The sequence below is a fragment of the Papilio machaon genome, chromosome 7, assembly GCF_912999745.1.
Source record: "Papilio machaon chromosome 7, ilPapMach1.1, whole genome shotgun sequence".
In the NCBI taxonomy this organism is placed as follows: Eukaryota; Metazoa; Arthropoda; class Insecta; order Lepidoptera; family Papilionidae; genus Papilio; species Papilio machaon.
Genome location: NC_059992.1, coordinates 2,207,014 through 2,225,104, shown reverse-complemented (window position 1 = coordinate 2,225,104; position 18,091 = coordinate 2,207,014). Strand labels below are relative to the sequence as shown.

The window sequence follows — 18,091 nt, the reverse complement described above, 5'->3', positions numbered from 1 at the left end:
AAAAAACCGACAAGTCGGAAATTGTCAGAAATTAATGATGTATAGATTTGTAATGATCAAATAATGTTTGCAAGCGCATTGTATAAAAATTGTTTGCAGTCTTTAAGTAAGACCTATACTAAGTTGTCTAGCTGTCGCCCGCGACTTTATTCGCTCTAGCTTTTGCCAGCGACCTAGACCGTACGGATTAAAATCTAATAATAAATGTTATAGTCTGTGTGACCCGATTATGTAGATTTCTAATGGAAAAAGAATTTTAGAAATCGCTCCAAAAGTTTTTGAAATTTTTCGTTAAATACAAAAATACAAATCTTTACTCTTTATTATATTAGTATGGATTGGATCCCTTGACACACATCTAAAGGGAAACCAGTGCAAATAAAAACATTAATTTAGTCTCCAAGCAAAATCTAGAGTTGCCATCTACAAAACAATTAAAGTACAAACATTAAAAAAGCAGTTCAGTTTATTCATCTACATCGCGATCAATTCTATGCTAAACGTGTTTTAGTTTATGCCAATTATCATAATTTACTACAAAAAAAACATGAATATCAAGTTTACTCTGTTTTTCCTTAATTCCTTGTGGGCTTCCACTGTTATCGCTCTAATTTTCTTTAAAAACACATTATGTTTTGTTGCAAGTATTCCGGCAGTGGAAATATACAATAAAAATTCGTCAGAAGTAAGTAATAATTAAAAGCTGTTCACTAATTGGTATTGTTTCTGCCTCCTCATCTCAATGTCTACCAAACGTTCAAACGATTGTAGCTTTTAATGTTGAACACCGCAAGTTTCCCCAAACACCAAACCCCAAAAACCAAAACACACTAACAAACCTGCAATCTGAGAAAGATTCTTTTTTCGACTTTTCAACTTTTAATATTGGGTATAGAATGAGCAAAAACTAATTTCTAAATATAAAAACTAGTTTACTATTAAATAATAGGATTAATCTTAAACCTTGGAATCGTTATCATCCAAGGTAAAATGTTACATCTAATTATATTAAAATGTGTATCTAATTACTTAAATAATATTGAAATTACCAAACATGTTACCAAAAAATACAAAGGCTCAAAAAATGTTACGAAAAAATTTCCATTCCCATATTCATAAGAATAATATTTTAGTTATATGAAATAATTAAGAACTCGTGTTTCAGAACCGTAACCATTAGATTACATTTCAAAGGTTAATTGAATTAAATACCTCCGTATTATTAATAAATTATGTAAGCACAGTGTGGATTCCACATTTTTAAAACCGTGCGATTTCTAACATGTGGGAACAATGCTTTAAATATTTTTTGCTATAGTAGATTATATTATTTGAGATCTAGCTAATTAGCTGTAGTCAAACAAGTTGTGGTTATGTGTTCCGGTTATTTTTTTTTTGGCAACTGTTAATTTAGTGTCGATTAAGTTGAATGATCACCTATCTTTACATAATACATATATAATTTTACAGGAAAATTGCAATTATAATATTCCTCAAAAAGAAAAATAAATTTTAAATTAACTTTCCTCTGTTTAATAATTTTTTGAATTCTCTTCCGCAAAAAGTATAGTGACACCTATTGGCCTTTTTCAAAACTTTTTAAGAACAATGAATGACATTACTCTTTGCTCAATACGGTAGATGGCGTTGGCTTTTAATTTATTAAAAGCATTAAACATTTTTTCTTTTATTATGCTCCTTTTTTAAAATTCATAAAGAACTTGTAACAATTCGCAGCGTGGTTGTGACAATTACTCACCCTCGGTAGATTTTATCACCCCTTCGTATCGTATTTATTTCGTTTTACAAGACCTGGATGCAAAGCGCCAAATTAGAAAAACTCGACCAAAGCCTTCCTATACCTATACATACGATTCCTCAGGCCGGTTGTACTGTGCGCCGTGCGACCGGACTTTCAAAACTAAGTTCGGATTTGCCAGTCATCTCCGATCGCACTCTCGGAGATAGCAAGGTTCGCCATTGACGGATTACGTCACGGAGGACATCATCATCATCATTTGAACAAAGATAATGGAATAAAGACTTGGATGATGGAAAAGTGCAGTTTTTACATTCACCATAAAACGCAGATCTGAACATCTTTCGATATTCCTACTAGGTCTCAGAGGGTCTTCGTTTTTGTAACATTTGACAAAAAATTGGATTTAAAATTTGTGTAGCGGGCGTTAAGTACGCCAACAAATATTATTGGTTTCATAATTTTCTAACAGATGGCGTTTAACAGTAAAATTCCATTTAAATAAAATCTGTTTTTAGCATGAAATAGGAGTTTTACGATAGGTCGCATCTATCATAGATTTTATAATTATTAACAAGAATACATCACCATTATTTAATTCAATTTCAATATAAGAATCATTTATAAAACATATATTATCATATATGTATAAAAAATGAAGAATATGTAGACTAACAATATGTTTACTACAAATTGTTAATTTACATATTACATATAGAAGTAAACTAATACAAATATAAAAAGCTACAAAGTTATATTCATAAGCATCAATTATGATCAGCCAGTGAATTTCTATTAACTACAACTAAATATTTATATATGTCTATATCTTTGGACATGATATTGAGAAGTCTTATAGACCACGCAATACGAGAATTTTCTAATAAATTTGTCCTAGCGGCGGCCACGAGAAATAATGTGGCGAATTTAAAATCTACATTACTGTGTTAAAGCACAAATAGTAATTATTTCTTAGTAAAGTATACCAAAAAGCTGTAAAAATTGTGTAATAGTACAGAATTCTCTTCGCTCTCCTTGACAATTGTTGTTGAATATGTTATAAATAGAGAGAACTTCTTTAGAATTTACTTTTGTACCATAATAGAATGGTAATGGTAATCCAAAATTTACATTGAGATTTGTAAAATCTCCAACGGCCTGATGTTTAAAGTTTAATATATATTAATAAACAATATTTTCTTAAGTTCTTATCTATAAATTATGTTTATAGAAATACACGGAGAAAAAATTCAAAGTCTGATTTTGAAGATTTTCTCTTCTTTCAATTGGCCCGATGAGAAAAACCCATTATTCTGAATTGATCAGTAAGTCGATCGGAAACACCCGAAAAAATATAAAAATGTTTGAACTTTTGAATAAAATGAATGAACTTTTTGTCTACTTTTGAACACTATTAGTCATTGACATAGCAACGCATATAATTTTCATCCATAATATTCAATGATAGTCCGATAAACTTGTCTGACCCGGTAAAAATTAAGTTTCACAAGATCTTTGTCGCACTGTAGCTATCTTGTCATGCATGTCTTGTTCTGTGTTTCACTTTTAATGCTTAAGTAACTGTGATAATAACAGTGTCCATCTCCTCGGCCCGGTAAATATGAAGGATTAGTGAGATGAGAAATGGTAACCATCAGAAAGGAGAAATAAGACGGGTTTCTGAATTTAAAAGCTTGGAACATCTGCAAAATAAATCTACGTGCTTCATATGAGATTAGACTATTTTTTTCAAAAACCTGTTTTTAATTTACCGGATTTTTTTGTATCATACATTAGTACTTTTTGTGCATCTGTGTTATAAAAGATTAATTTACGTAATTTAAAATGTTTTTTTATTGAAATAAAATAATTTAGTTTTATTACCATTTGATTCCACATAATAGGAGAACGGTAGAAAAAATAACAAGTTTTGTATATTGCGGTGGATTTCCACTGCGGAGCACACGTACGAAATTATATTGTCTTATCTTTTCCCTTGAAAAAAATTAAGGTAACTGTGGACCGAGCGAGAATATTTTTAACAATCATCATCAATTATGTCAAAATTAGTGAGAGATTTTTGGTGTACTTTACGCTCGATAGAGGCGCTGCACACATCCTAATACAAATTATGTTGATGAAGATATATTTGTCACATATATTAGTGCTAGGTCCACTGTACGCATTTGTACGGATGTATGGACAGTGGCAGTTACTCTTACTTCCCATACAGATATGAACAGGTTATTTGATAATAACGGTTTTTGTTTCGTTACGATTTTAAAGCGCTTATGTATGTTACTGACAAATTTTTTGCTCTCTACTATTAGTTTGAATCCTCACCATTTACCTAACATTTAAGTTACACAAAAGATCTTTTGTACGACTTGGCCGGCTCGCCAGGATCATACACAAGACATGCGTGAAGTGGAAGTAATTCGCGTTGCGCCTATCGAGTTTGTGTGCTGGAAGCTTAATTTTAGTCCTGCCCCTTCCCACCCTTTTGTTATAACGAAGGGATGAGAAAGGTAGGTGGATATTGCATAGAAGAAGACTCACAGGAAGGAGAAATATCCTGTTTCTAAATGTCCCCTCTTCTGTTGATAAAATGTAGGCCGCGCATCTGAAAATTCAAATGTCTATGGACTACGGTTACTTTACTATCTTGGAGAATTTAGGTGACAGCTTGGTGCCAAAATCTCGAAAATCTAGTAATGGCTCTTAGCCTGCCCTAGTATAGAGGTTAGTGCATAGTATTTTTCTACAGATATTTTTGTTAACACCACATTGTAGAAGTTATCTCCCAGAAGTTAAAAAAAACACATACTTGATAATCTATAAGTTAATTTATGTCAAGGTATTATTAATCAGTTGTACCTTAAAGTATCTACATATTTATTTTTGTCATTATTAAATCCTTCGACTTTAAACATTGTCGATTCTCGAATATTCTATGGTGAACTATTTTTGTTTATCCCAGGCAATATTATTAATATCTAATATATAAAATTCTCGTGTCACAGTTTTCGTCACCGTACTCCTCCGAAACGGCTTGACCGATTCTCATGAAATTTTGTGAGCATATTCAGTAGATCTGAGAATCGGCCAACGTCTATTTTTTATTTTTTTTTAACTGCGCGCGGACGGAGTCGTGGGCGACAGCTAGTTTTTAATATATTTGGTTCAAATTTTACTGATTCAAATACTGTAATAACAATTGAAAAGCACGATTTTATTTAGAGGGCAATCGAATAAATTTTGTTCGCCGTTTCAAATAAAAATAATTTTTGTGTCGAACTCAAGGATTAAATATTGATTTCGACAGTTTAAGTACTGAGATGGTAGCAAACATAATTAAATAAAAAAAAATACGCGTTGAAACTGAAACATAAATTATCTGGAAGAAACTTTGTTAATGGTTCAAAAATATATTCATCAAATTATACATATCGCAAAAAAACCTAAGTCATGGACAATTATTATGAATACAGGTTCTTTGATTTGAATTTCATTTTAAATTAGTTATTTTTTACTAACAATAATTATACAATGTAAGAACTTTAAATAATTAAATTTATTTTTGCTTTTACTAGTTTTTCCAGTGTAATAGATAAAATGAGGCCGCTTTTAACATAAAAACTAGCTGTCGCCCGCGACTCCGTCCGCGCGCAGTTAAAAAAAAATACAAATGGGGGGGGGGGGTTTATGAAAAATAGATTTTGGCCGATCCTCATAGATACCGGATAAGCACAAAAAAATTTCATCAAAATCGGTCAAGCCGTTTCGGAGGAGTATGGCAACGAAAACTGTGACACGAGAATTTTATATATTAGAAGATGTATATGTAGGTGCTAGCATTGACTGATAACGCTGATATTGTGCTGACAAATTGTTGTCAAACATCAAGATATAAACTGTCATATATTTTTGACGATAATGATCTTTTAAATCGGATTAAATTGTAAGTGATGAAATTTCATCAAGATCTGCTTGTAGTTTCGTAATTCATCTCTGACCTATTTCTACTCATTGGATTTATTATACTCATAATGTTGCAAAAATTAAATAGCGTAGTTGTAAACAAACGCATATCAGCCTATTTATTATAAAAAAAAAATAGTTCGCGGTAGAATTAATTTATCATACACGTGGCCAATGAGTTCAGTTCGACACAGACAGCGCGCTGTTACACTCACGACCGTGCTCGCGCATTATATCGACCGCCTTTATCAATCGCGAACTTCCACCGTCTCAAATGTTTTATTTAATAACAGTTTAACATACACATTTGTTTGTACCGCACAAAATATATATAAAATATCTGTGAATGCAGTATTTACTGTGTCACTTATGAACAAGCAAAAATTATAAAAGTTGACATTTTCAAACGGAGCACATCACCGTGTGTTCTGTGCCAGTGTTTTTTTTTTAATATTGAATTCAAAAGTTATTCGAAATTAATTGGGAAACAAAAAAAAAGAGTTAAGAGTATATATATAGTGGTGGTGTGTTATGTTTTATTTATTTTGACTGGGATTTTGGAAGTTATTTATAAAATGGCGAACGCATTAGCAGTTCTGCAGGGTCTTGGACAGAAAGTGCGCGGGAAAGAACACAACGAATGCAGAATACTGCAAATTAATATGCCACCACCTACATCTGTGGATATTGAATTTAAAAATATAACAATGACGGTCAGCGAAGGATTGACTTCTAAAAGTAAGTTTGTTAGCACATATTTATAGCATGGCCACTTTAATAGTTCACATTTGACATCTATCAGTTTTAATTTCATAGTGATGTGACCTGCTTAAAAACATGTATTAAAGTGAATGAATCGATTCGAACTTCAAACATATTTGAGTCGAATTCTATTGTTATGAAATATACATGTTTTTCGTTAAATTTTTTTATATCATCTTTTTTTTATAAAGAAAAAAGAGTTCATTGACGCAACATTGTAATTGCGTTCCAATGACACGATTACAATTAATATATCTAGTCAGTTCTAATAAAAATATTTATATAATATTTATGTCCTCCGTTACAATGTTGGATTTTGATGAATTGTCAAATGTGGCTTATTAAAATGGCCCTGCTTTGGTCACTTTATACCTAACCCCGATTTAAAATTTTATTGCGTTACAATTATCCAACTTTAACAGAAGTAAATTTATTGATTGATGACTGAATTCTTAGCATTTTGTATAAGCTTTGAAAATCTAAAATACGATAAAAAAAGATATTTAATGTCGTTAAAACAACAACAGTAAAAAAATACATTTATCTAATCTCAGTTAATATATAAATGTTATCACACGGTTTCTTCACAGCAAACATTGATTTCGTTTTTTACATTATTTTGATAATAAAAACATTGTAATATTACCTCTAATTAAATTAACAACTCATAAATCTTGTCGAAATAAAATAAAAATTAAAGATTTCACAATATTCTGTTTCGAAAATTGTGCAATTAAATAAAGGTTGTCTAATTATCAACATAAACCGAATCAAAAAAAAGGACGTTGACTTGACCTTTTTTTTTAAATTTAATATACGGAGGTAGTTTTAAGTGATGTACGGATGTTAATCAACTTTGTAAATAAAAAGCTCGTATTATTTTGATAACTACCTGTTGCCCGCGACTCCCCGCGACGTCCCTGTGGGAATATTTAAACTTTTCTAAACCTTGGAAAATCCAAGTCTCTTCTGTACTATCAAGCTCGAAAGTTCCCGCTGTATCACATTTTGTGAAATCATGATTGTATTTCTAAAATTAAATAGGCTGATATTAAATTAAAAAGTATCGTCAAAATCAGTCCAATGGTATCGGAGATAACCCGGAACAAACGCGATTACAAACACTTAATCTTTTTTTATCTCAATGAATATTAATTTCATATTAAAATAAATATGTATTGTTATTTATTTTTATTAATGTACTATCTGGTGTGAAGATCTGTTTTTCATTAAGATTAATTTTGTTTTACGGTACGAGAAATACAAAAAATAGAATGTCCTTTTAGTAATTTATGTATCTATACAATTGATGAAATTAGTTTGTCTGTAATATATAATATAAAAAAAATCATATTTCGCTAAAATGATGTATTAGCTTTAATAGATAAATTAGAAAAACTAATTTTTAAAATGTTTGTCTGTCTGTCTGTCCGTAAGGCCACTTTTGTTCCGGGTTATATCCGAAACGTTCGCGAAATATGATTTTTTTTTCGATATTATACATACAGACACTCCAATTATATTAATTGTATAGATAGAGAGATTATCAACCTCTGGTTTATTTACTATAAAAAATTACATAGTCCGCTCTTATATATATTAAACTAACTTTTACCCGCGACTCCGTCCGCGCGGAATAAAAAATAGAAAACGGGGTAAAAATTATCCTATGTTCGTTTCCTGGTTCTAAGCTACCTGCCCACCAATTTTCAGTCAAATCGATTCAGCCGTTCTTGAGTTATAAATGGTGTAACTAACACGACTTTCTTTTATATATATAGATAGAGATGTTTAATTAACACTATTGTTGTTACAAAATATCTAGCACTACTTAATTGATTTCCATATGCATTCCATAACGTAAACAAGTTTACACAAAACATTTAAGTTTATTTTGCCATATGTTTACCTCATAGAAACTAGTTGAAACATATGTATCCGTTGTTTTAATTGCCCATATATGGCATGTTGCGGCATCTCAGTAAACATGGTCATGACCGACATACATTGACGTAAGAAGCTAAAAGAAACCATCTAATGAATAATTAGTTATAACAAATAATGGAAGATTGTAGCATTTAGTGGTTTTAATTTGTCCCCGAAATATTGTTTAAAGACAGGGCCGGCGTTAGGGTAGGGCGCGGTTCAGCGACCGCACAGGGCGCTGGACACAAAGGGGCGTCAGGTCTGCGAATTACACAGTCTCACATATGTTAACTAACCCCACAAAGGCATGGTAATAAATGAGAGCGCTGGAGTAATCTTGCCCAGGGCTTTAGTAGAGTTAAAAATGACTGATGTTATACGGAAAATTATATATAGTGTATAGTTTTCAAAAAATATTTTCCCTAACCTAGAACATTAAGAATTTTTTTTAACCATCTCATTTAATAATTGCATAAATGCAGTTTAGAAAATGTAAAATTTTGCATTCTTGCAATTTCTCAACATTATGTTATTAGTTGATTACTTCGCCATTCATATTGTCATTAACATTTAGTTTAAATTGTTGCCATTAATAAATATTAATTAGCAAACTGTCGACCCATTTGTTAATTTTTAAATATGTATGTAATAAGGAATCTTGAATTGGGAACATTGTGCAACCTTAAGTTTAAAATTTACATTTGATATTGCCGATTGTAAAAAAATAAAATAAAAAGGAGGCAATTTCTTTGTTTGTTATTTATAGCCACCAGTGAACAGTGATGAATGATAAATTAAATTATTTATGTGTTGCTTACAATCTCTAGATAATTTTAATATTTTAAGGAGAATATTCTAGAATGTGGACAAAATTATCATTTAATTTGAGGTTCTCAGTACTGTAAATATCTTATAATTATATTGAAAATTTCAAAATGGAAAAGACTACTGAATAATCTTACTAATATTATAAATGTGAATGTTTGGATGTATGGATGGATGTTTGTTAGAAGGTATCTCTGGAACGGCTCAACGGTTATTTATGAAATTTGGCATATAGATGTAGAAAATCATTTGGAAGAACACATCGGTTATTTATTTTTTATTTAATCCCGCGAGAACAGAGTCGCAAGCAACAGCTAGTATTTTTACATTAGCTTATTATAATACGCCAACATATTATGGTTTGGGCCAAAAATTATTTTACTTTTGTACACGATTAAAAATTCATATGCCTTTTTAAAAAAAAAAATAGCAATAGCTGTTTTTTAATTGTAATTGCCATTAATGATTTATTCAAGTTAGACTTTTAATTTTATTTACCATTTTCTATTTAAGGAAATTAAAATTCATATCGTACATTATTATTTATAAGTATAAAAAATTGTATAAAAGAAGTGTAAGAAAAAAGAGCTCAAGGTTAGCTTTGGGTCATTGAGGTTATAAATGAGAGCACTCGGACATCAAAAGACAAATATATGATTAATCATTGAATAAAAACATATATAAAACACTAGCAGTTCCACGCGACGAAAATAGTAATAAATATAGCCTATGTCACCCGGGTATAGTGTAGCTTCCCAACCATAAAATAATTTTTCACAATGATTCAGTAGTTTCGGAGTCTATTCAATGGAAACAATCAAATTTTGCCTCTTTATAATATGATTATAAATGACAAATTGTTCTTCTCAGTTTTTGTTCTTAATTTTAAATATTGATTGCATTTGCAATTCATTATTTTTTTAATTGATTAATTTGATAAATGACACCAATGAAGTATATAATTATTTTGTATGAATATAAACCTTGTACTTAATGGATGGGTATCATAATGAAAAATAGGACTTCTTAAAAAATTAACCGAATTTACACAACTTACCCCTACTGAATTGTCAAATTAATTAACTTGAAACGAACAAGCTGTTATCATTGTTATTACAATTATGTACACCTACTATTGTTTTTGGATGTATGGATGTTTGTCATCTTCAAATCGGTGTAACGGATCTCGGTGAAAAGTTGGCACTGATATACGAGTAGAATGGTCTGGAAAAAAGCACAGGCTATTTAGTATGTTTTTTTCGCTCCGCACGGACTAAGTCGCGGAGAATAGCTAGTCTGATGATAATGAAAACAACCAGTTGGTGTTTTTCCTAACGCTGCGTAAATAGCGAAAGATAAGCACAATCGTAGAGTGCGACTGAGTCATCACACAGAAGTGACAGTGATTTACAACACAATCTAGACTACTGGTATGAAATAAATTAATGTTTGGTTATTAATTGGTATACATATTACATTATTTTATAATCTGGACCAGAATTGTTTTGACAAATTGAACATTTGCCGTTTAAAGTAGTACGCGATTTGTCAAAGAAAGTTTAACTAAAACATTATTAAACTGTCTTTGACAGTAATTTATCAAGCTGTGGTAAACGTTTTGTGTTGTAATAATAATTATTTATAAATTATACGCTTTTTAATTCCATTTACGTCAAATAAGGTCAATGAGACTGTATTTTATTATTATACTTTACTCATATGTATTTTTGTTCAATGTTGGATTTGTACATAGTTGGAGTTATATGTACCAGGTATTTTCATTCTTGGAATATTATCTTTTTTAATACTACTTTCGTAGTATCAAAAGATCACTGTTATATTTTTAGTTTAGAATTATTTAATATTTTTAGTTTTTGCGTTATTTCTTTTTATTTAAAACTAAAATAATACAAGTTCAACTTTGTTCCCTCGCTGTTATTGACACGGTGACAGGTTATCATTGTGACAGGTTGTCATGGCGACCACTTCTTATTTTTTCTGTCGCATTGTTCTGTAGCATTGTAGGTACATTTTTTGTCTTAAATTTCAAGAATTCAACGAAAGAATATGACTGGGATAACGGTAAAAACCTTTAAAACGGTTTCTTGATATTATGTCTTTTGACACGTTGGAATAATGCGATTTGCAGAGGAGTCTTTTTTCAAATTATCCTTTCAATTAGTCATATGTTACCAGATAATACTAAATGTTTACATTTGGTAGTAAAGTGCGTATAAATTGCTAAACGAAACATAGAAAAAAAATGCGACCGTGTTTAAAAAATAAGTCGTAACGAATAATGTAAATTTATGGTAATTCAACAATGGCCAGTGACCTTGTCATGAAATCGTATTATATTCAACCGATACATTAAACAAACAACGTGCTTTGCTTTTTATCGATAACGAACGAATTGCAGTTGTATTTTATGTATAACTAGCGGTCATCAACGACTTCGTCAGCTCAGTAAAATGTACCCTATAATATGCCCGCATGCATCAACTATCTTCCCGATAAAGTCCCGTCAACATCGGCCATTACCCGGAACAAACGCGGTCTTACGGCCAGATAGACAGAAGAAAAAAAGAATGGTATTTCGTACATTTTTTATCAATATGTTTAAATATAAATGTAAGTCAACAGTTTAATGTGAGTTTCCAGTGACGAGACATCTGTTACTTGCTGTTGATTCGATGATTTTCCAAAAAAAAAAAAAAAGGTTCCCCATCTGCAAGCACTTCCTTTCGATTAAAATAATTTTTGTCAAAATCAGACCACCAGGGGCGGAGATTCGCAGTAACACACATAAAAAAATACAGTCGAATTGATAACCTCCTTCTTTTTGAAGTCGGCTAAAAAAGGGATGACAACTTTACACTAAACCTCTTAAATTCCAAAATATTTTTGGTAAAATACATTTTCACAAAATAATCAAAAAAAGACAAACACATATCGTAATGGCCGTTATGTACGGAATTTGACGTTCCTTTGTTTCCTTAATTTAATCTTTCAATTGAAACGAAAGTACGTCCATTAGTTGGTCCAGGGTCCGTCGCCCTGGTCCCCGTAAGGCCTAGCGACAAGGCGCCCAGGACCTTGCACAGGTTAAGACGGCCCTGGATAATAATATATTTTTGTCCGTTAAAGCACTTAGGTAATCATTAGTCTAATTATAGTACCTATAACGATCTAGAAGATGATTTACTTATTGTTGAACGCTTGTTATACTTCATTACTGCAATGGCGTGTAATTTAAAAGTAAATTGTCTTTTAAATTTCCTATTATCAGCAGTTATTACCATTTCAATACTTAGGTTGGATATTACAAGTCACATTTCCGTGGTACATTATTACTTGTTCATCCTATGTCATCGTGTTTACTAAGTCTTAGAGATTTTCTTTAAAAATATTTATACTTACATTTCATTTAACACCTTACAAGTTCAGTGCAGTCGTGAAAATAATTATTTATTTTATATGCTACTTCTGACTGAACGTGTATAAATCTATTCTCATCTCTGTTTGCTTAAAAAGTATGACGGGGATGACAATATAAAATCTAATATATAAAATTCTCGTGTCACAGTTTTCGTTCCCGTACTCCTCCGAAACGGCTTGACTGATTCTCATGAAATTTTGTGAGCATATTAAGTAGGTCTGAGAATCGGCCAACATCTATTTTTCATACCCCCCCCCCATTTTTTAACTGCGCGCCGACGGAGTCGCGGGCTTCAGCTAGTATAATAAATAAATGGGTGAAATGTCAAGACTTAACACTTTAAAATGCCGATTGGAAAGGACTTAAAAATATGCGAGATTTTGGTTTGGACATTATAATGACGGACGGGATGAATGTATCTGTGCTTCATGCTATTATGATAAATGTCTATGCACCAAAACCCATACGGCGCATTTAAAATGGAAATTATAGGCATTTCTTTTGCGAAGAAACATCTGTCATAGTGATTGTAATCTGTACTAATATTATAATTAGGGGAAGATTTGTTTGTTTCTTTCATTGCATTGAATATATTCCTAAACTACTTAGCTGTAGCTAGCTTGGGAAGCTTCACTATCCACGGGTGACAAAGGCTATATGTATTTAATAATAGATTTTTTTGATTCCTCGAGGACCAAGTCGTGGGAATTAAATTATTTTTTTTAAATGCACTAGCAGTTGCTAGTGTATTATATTTTACATTTAAAAATTGTTATACATATTGTGTTGTGTATGTTCATACATGTAAAAAATGAATCAGTCAACAAAGAAAAACTGTATTAACATATTGTGTCATCAATTAAGATTTTAAAAATATTTAAAATATTAATTAGTATTCACTTAAAGTTTCAGGTCGTGATAAATAATGAACGTGCTTAATAAGCTAAATTACGTTGTAACACAGTTGCCACTGTCGACAAATTCGTACAAAAACATACTTACATCTCTCTCACTTTCTCTGGAATAACTGAGATAATACTAGTAAATGATTTTATGTAGCTGTCAGGGTTAGGACACTGAAAAGTCACGACAACAGGGACATATATTTAAGAAAAAATCAAATAAGATTCTTTTCTAGTCAATAGGGGAGTGTGAATATCGTTCAAATCGATTCGAACATTAATATTCGATTCGAAATTCGTACTTCGAATCGAATTATTCGATTTTTTTCCCAACGAACACTAACCTTATTCCACGTACTATCATATTGTAATAGCTGACGCCCGCGACTACTTTCGCGCGGAATTTGAAAGAAAAAAACTTAATTAGTAGCCTATGTTTTCTTCCTCCACACAATCCTCCAAACATCCATCCATCCAAACTTTTGCATTTATAGTTTTATACTAACATTATTTTATTGTATATTTATTGCAAATTAAAAACAATTGTCTACTTGTATCTTTGTTTAAAGACTATTAATATTTTAATCTCGCGTTACTATGGCATAATATAGAATTAACTACGCTCGTACAAAACAAATCAAATTTTAAAATCTATAAATATTAAACAATGTTTATCGTATTTGCATTCAAGTCGTTTAACTTCTGGTTCAAATTGACGTGCTATTTAAAATGACGTATGTTTATTATACGGTTAAGCGAACTGTATAGAAAAACGATGTATAATTTTACTTCTAGTAACAATTTAAAAGATAAGATAGTAGATAATTAGAAATAATTTTAAGAGATTAGATGCACGTCATGACTCAAGCAATGCCATTTGTTTTAATAATAATTTTATTGTTCATATTTTCGAGTAATTAAATGTTTAAAAAGAAACTTGTAATACTTACATAAAAACGTGAAGCAATTATTTTGTACCTTTTTAAGGAACTTGCACGAACGGATGAACGTGGAATTTGTCAACGTTAATTTGGAGAACAGTTTAAAGTTATTTTTAATCGAATATATATAATATATATATATAAACTGAATATATATATATATTATTTCATTATAAATTATAGTCATTAAAAATAGTAGAATAAAGCTAGTTTAGAAAACTATCACAATGGTAGTCACTAGTAATTAGCAGTATTATTTTTTATGTCACTTTTCTGTCTTCTTTTATCTTTTATTACGTTATCATACATTATTTTTTGCACGACCATATTGGTTTAAGTTGTATGTATATCGCACAGGTGTATAATTTAAGTTAGGGTAAGCCCTATAGGAACTAGATGACGTAACAGATGTACAATGTACATACATAGAAAAAAATATACTAGGACTGTGCTGAATAAAACTGTAAAATCTTTGGTTTTTTATGACATACCTAAACCACGAAACTAAGAGCTTAAGAACTTTTATTTTTATTTTTAATTGTAATGTATTACGAGATTGGTACATTTCAATAAACCAGTTCTTTTCAATCTGCGAGTCCGCAGTCTTGAAGTTTCGGTGCTTTTTCAATGATTGCTTTTTCTCTTCAACAGAGTACCAAAGGCTAAGTACAAGCGTAATGCAAAAATCTTGCAAAAAAAATCACTCGTGTCGTGAATAAGGTTACAAAACACTGCTGTAAATAAGTACTGTGTGACATATGAAATAGCATAATTTCATAACACATGTAGACATTGTTACCAAATTCAGAATTGTCCAAATATTCGTTATCTGTGGTCGCCGCGCACATTGACCTACTGCCGTACCGGTCGTGTCCATCATTACCAAAACACGTGTTTAAACTGCAAACATTTGTCTATATGTTTGTTTGTTTGTATTTATAAATGAACACGCAATCATTTTGTGTTCATTCCATTCCTAATATAGAAATATCCAAATCTTACTTCTTACTTCATACTAATATTATAAATGCGAATGTTTGGATGAGGGGATGGATGTTTCTTTGAAGGTATCTCCAGAACAGCTCAACATATCTCGATGAAATTTGGCATATAGATGTAAAAACACAGTTTGGAAGAACACGTAGGCTACTTATTGTGTTTTTTTAACTCCGCGCGGACGGACTCGCGGGCGACAGTTAGTAATATTATAAATGCGGATGTTATGATTGATGGATGGATGAATGTTTGTTTGAAGTTATCTCTGGAACGGCTCAACGGATCATGATGAAATTTGGCACAGATATAGAACATAGTCTGGAAGAACACATTGGCAAAATTCGGCGCGGACGGTGTCGCGGGCGACAGCTAGTTGATAATAACCCGCAGCTAAAAATAGTCCGTAATGTTCGGAACACCGTAATATGTGTGAAGTCTTAAAATTCGCATTGCACTCGCATTCCTGCAAATGCGGGATCGACGGGGACGTTTCATGGTACACATCTAATGGTGTTCTGAATATTACTGCCAATTTTCAGGTCTTTGCAAATTATTGTAGCTTTACCCCTTAAATTCGCTTAATTTGACTAAACTATAAGTACTAAGCGGAATTTAATAAACGAAGATTGGAAGAGTAGAGACATGTAAGTATATAATAACACAAACAATTATTAGTTATCTTTATTTTTATAAAAAACAAAAGAGGAAAAATTTTATGCACAGTTGTTTTGGGAGTCTCACAATTTCATAGATAAGTTAGTATACGACTTAGGACAATTAACCGACTGCAATAATTGTATAATTAGAACGCATTACCTAGAAGATCAAATAAGCAGGGTAAAGTCGTGCAAAAACAGTATATTATTTGCTATTTTGTGCTCGAATTTGGTATCTAAATATACCGTTCGCTATAGTTTAGTGGCCTTTAACCTACAGTTTATAAGTAACGGTATTGATCATCACACAACTGGACAACCAAGTTCTTATTAGCACAACCAAATAATGTATAAAAATTATTTTATAACCTAAAAAATTTATTGCTTTTATTCTTACATTTTATAGCTTCTGTTGTAAGGAAACATATATATATATTTGTATGTCTACTTAAAACTTCGTCATTCCAAATATTTGCAGTATGATTGCACAATACTGATATGCGGCCTTTAAGAAATGTTAATATATTTAGTAAATAATCTTCGCATAATTAAAGTTTAAAAAAAAACTTCAAGTAGAGAAAAATATTACCATCTCAAAACAGTCTGGTAAAGACAACAAGAGAGTAAGCATACTTGAACTAACTTCGACTGAAAAATGTTCATACAAAAAGATTTTATAATCTCAGTTTTACAGAAAGAATTAAAGGTACTTAATATTGTTTTGTGTAAATGTTTTGGTAGTGGAACGTTTACCCACAACAATGACACACTTAGACAATGTATGTGCAACAAAATATTATGTTGAATATTAGGGTAGTGGATATGTCGCAGTCATATTGTATAATCCGCCATATTACATTACGGCTAGCTATTATCAAAAACAGGGCCGCTTTGAAATGCGGCGGTTCAACGAGTAGCCGGATTACACCAGATTACCTGCTTGCTCGTTTTGAGAATAAAACAACAAAAGTTGCCACAATCCGTACCCAAGCAAAACTTGGCTGGACCGGATAAGCGACTTGCCATTAGCGAGTTCAACAAACGTTACAAGATACTCGTTTTTTTGTACAGGTTTAAATTATTTTGATATATGCAAAAAGTTCATTAAAGTTTATCCAACATTTATGGCATACTAGCTTTTGCCCGCGACACCGTCTGCGCAGAATTAAAAAACATGTACTTCTTTTTTCCATACCATACACTTTATCTATGCCAAATTTCATCAAAATTCGCTTAGCCGTTCTAGAGATACCTTCAAACAAACATCCATCCATTCAAACTTTCACATTTATAATATTAGTAATTAAATGACTTCACTTATAAAATGAAACATTTAAAATGTCATTAAGAAACTAGCGGTCGCACGCAACTGCGTCTGCGCAGATTTTTTTTAAAGTAGCCTATTTATTATGTGCCCGCGTGCCTCAGCTATTTTCCCGTGAAAATTAGTCCAGCCGTTTCGGATATTACCCGGAACAAACACGATCTTGCGGATATAAAAAATATTTTTTCGTTATTAGCAACGTAAAAAAATCACGTGTTCGAAATATGATTATTTTTTCAAACATTTTATACAGACACACTAATATTATTCAGTACAGAAAATGTCTTAGTTGCGACTCTGAAAGTAGTAACTAAAAAACTATCAAACTATATTTTCCACTAATAGGTACGTTAAAAGTTTTCATGTTTTGATCTTTTATTATATTTGCCAAATAACTAATGAATTAAGTTGCAGATACTATTCTTTAAAGAAATATTATTTAAAATTACGGCAGAAGTTTTCCGCATATTACAAAAAAAAAAAATGCTCATAATAATCGTTTTCTGGCGTGTAATAACTATGTATATGCAAATTTCGAACATACAATGGATTCGCGCTAAACGAACACAACTTGTTCTCA

The 18,091-nt window shown here is 31.3% G+C and overlaps 1 protein-coding gene across 1 annotated transcript in view; it reads left to right on the top strand.

Moving 5' to 3' along the window:
- The first annotated feature begins 5,911 nt into the window (after positions 1–5,911).
- Positions 5,912–18,091, top strand: part of LOC106712665 (ATP-binding cassette sub-family G member 4) — a 37,454-nt gene continuing 25,274 nt past the window's right edge. Inside the window, exon 1 of the mRNA XM_014505288.2 lies at positions 5,912–6,478. Within this exon, the coding sequence (XP_014360774.2) occupies positions 6,316–6,478 (163 nt within the window). The 5' untranslated portion in view covers positions 5,912–6,315. The remainder of the gene's footprint in view (positions 6,479–18,091) is intronic.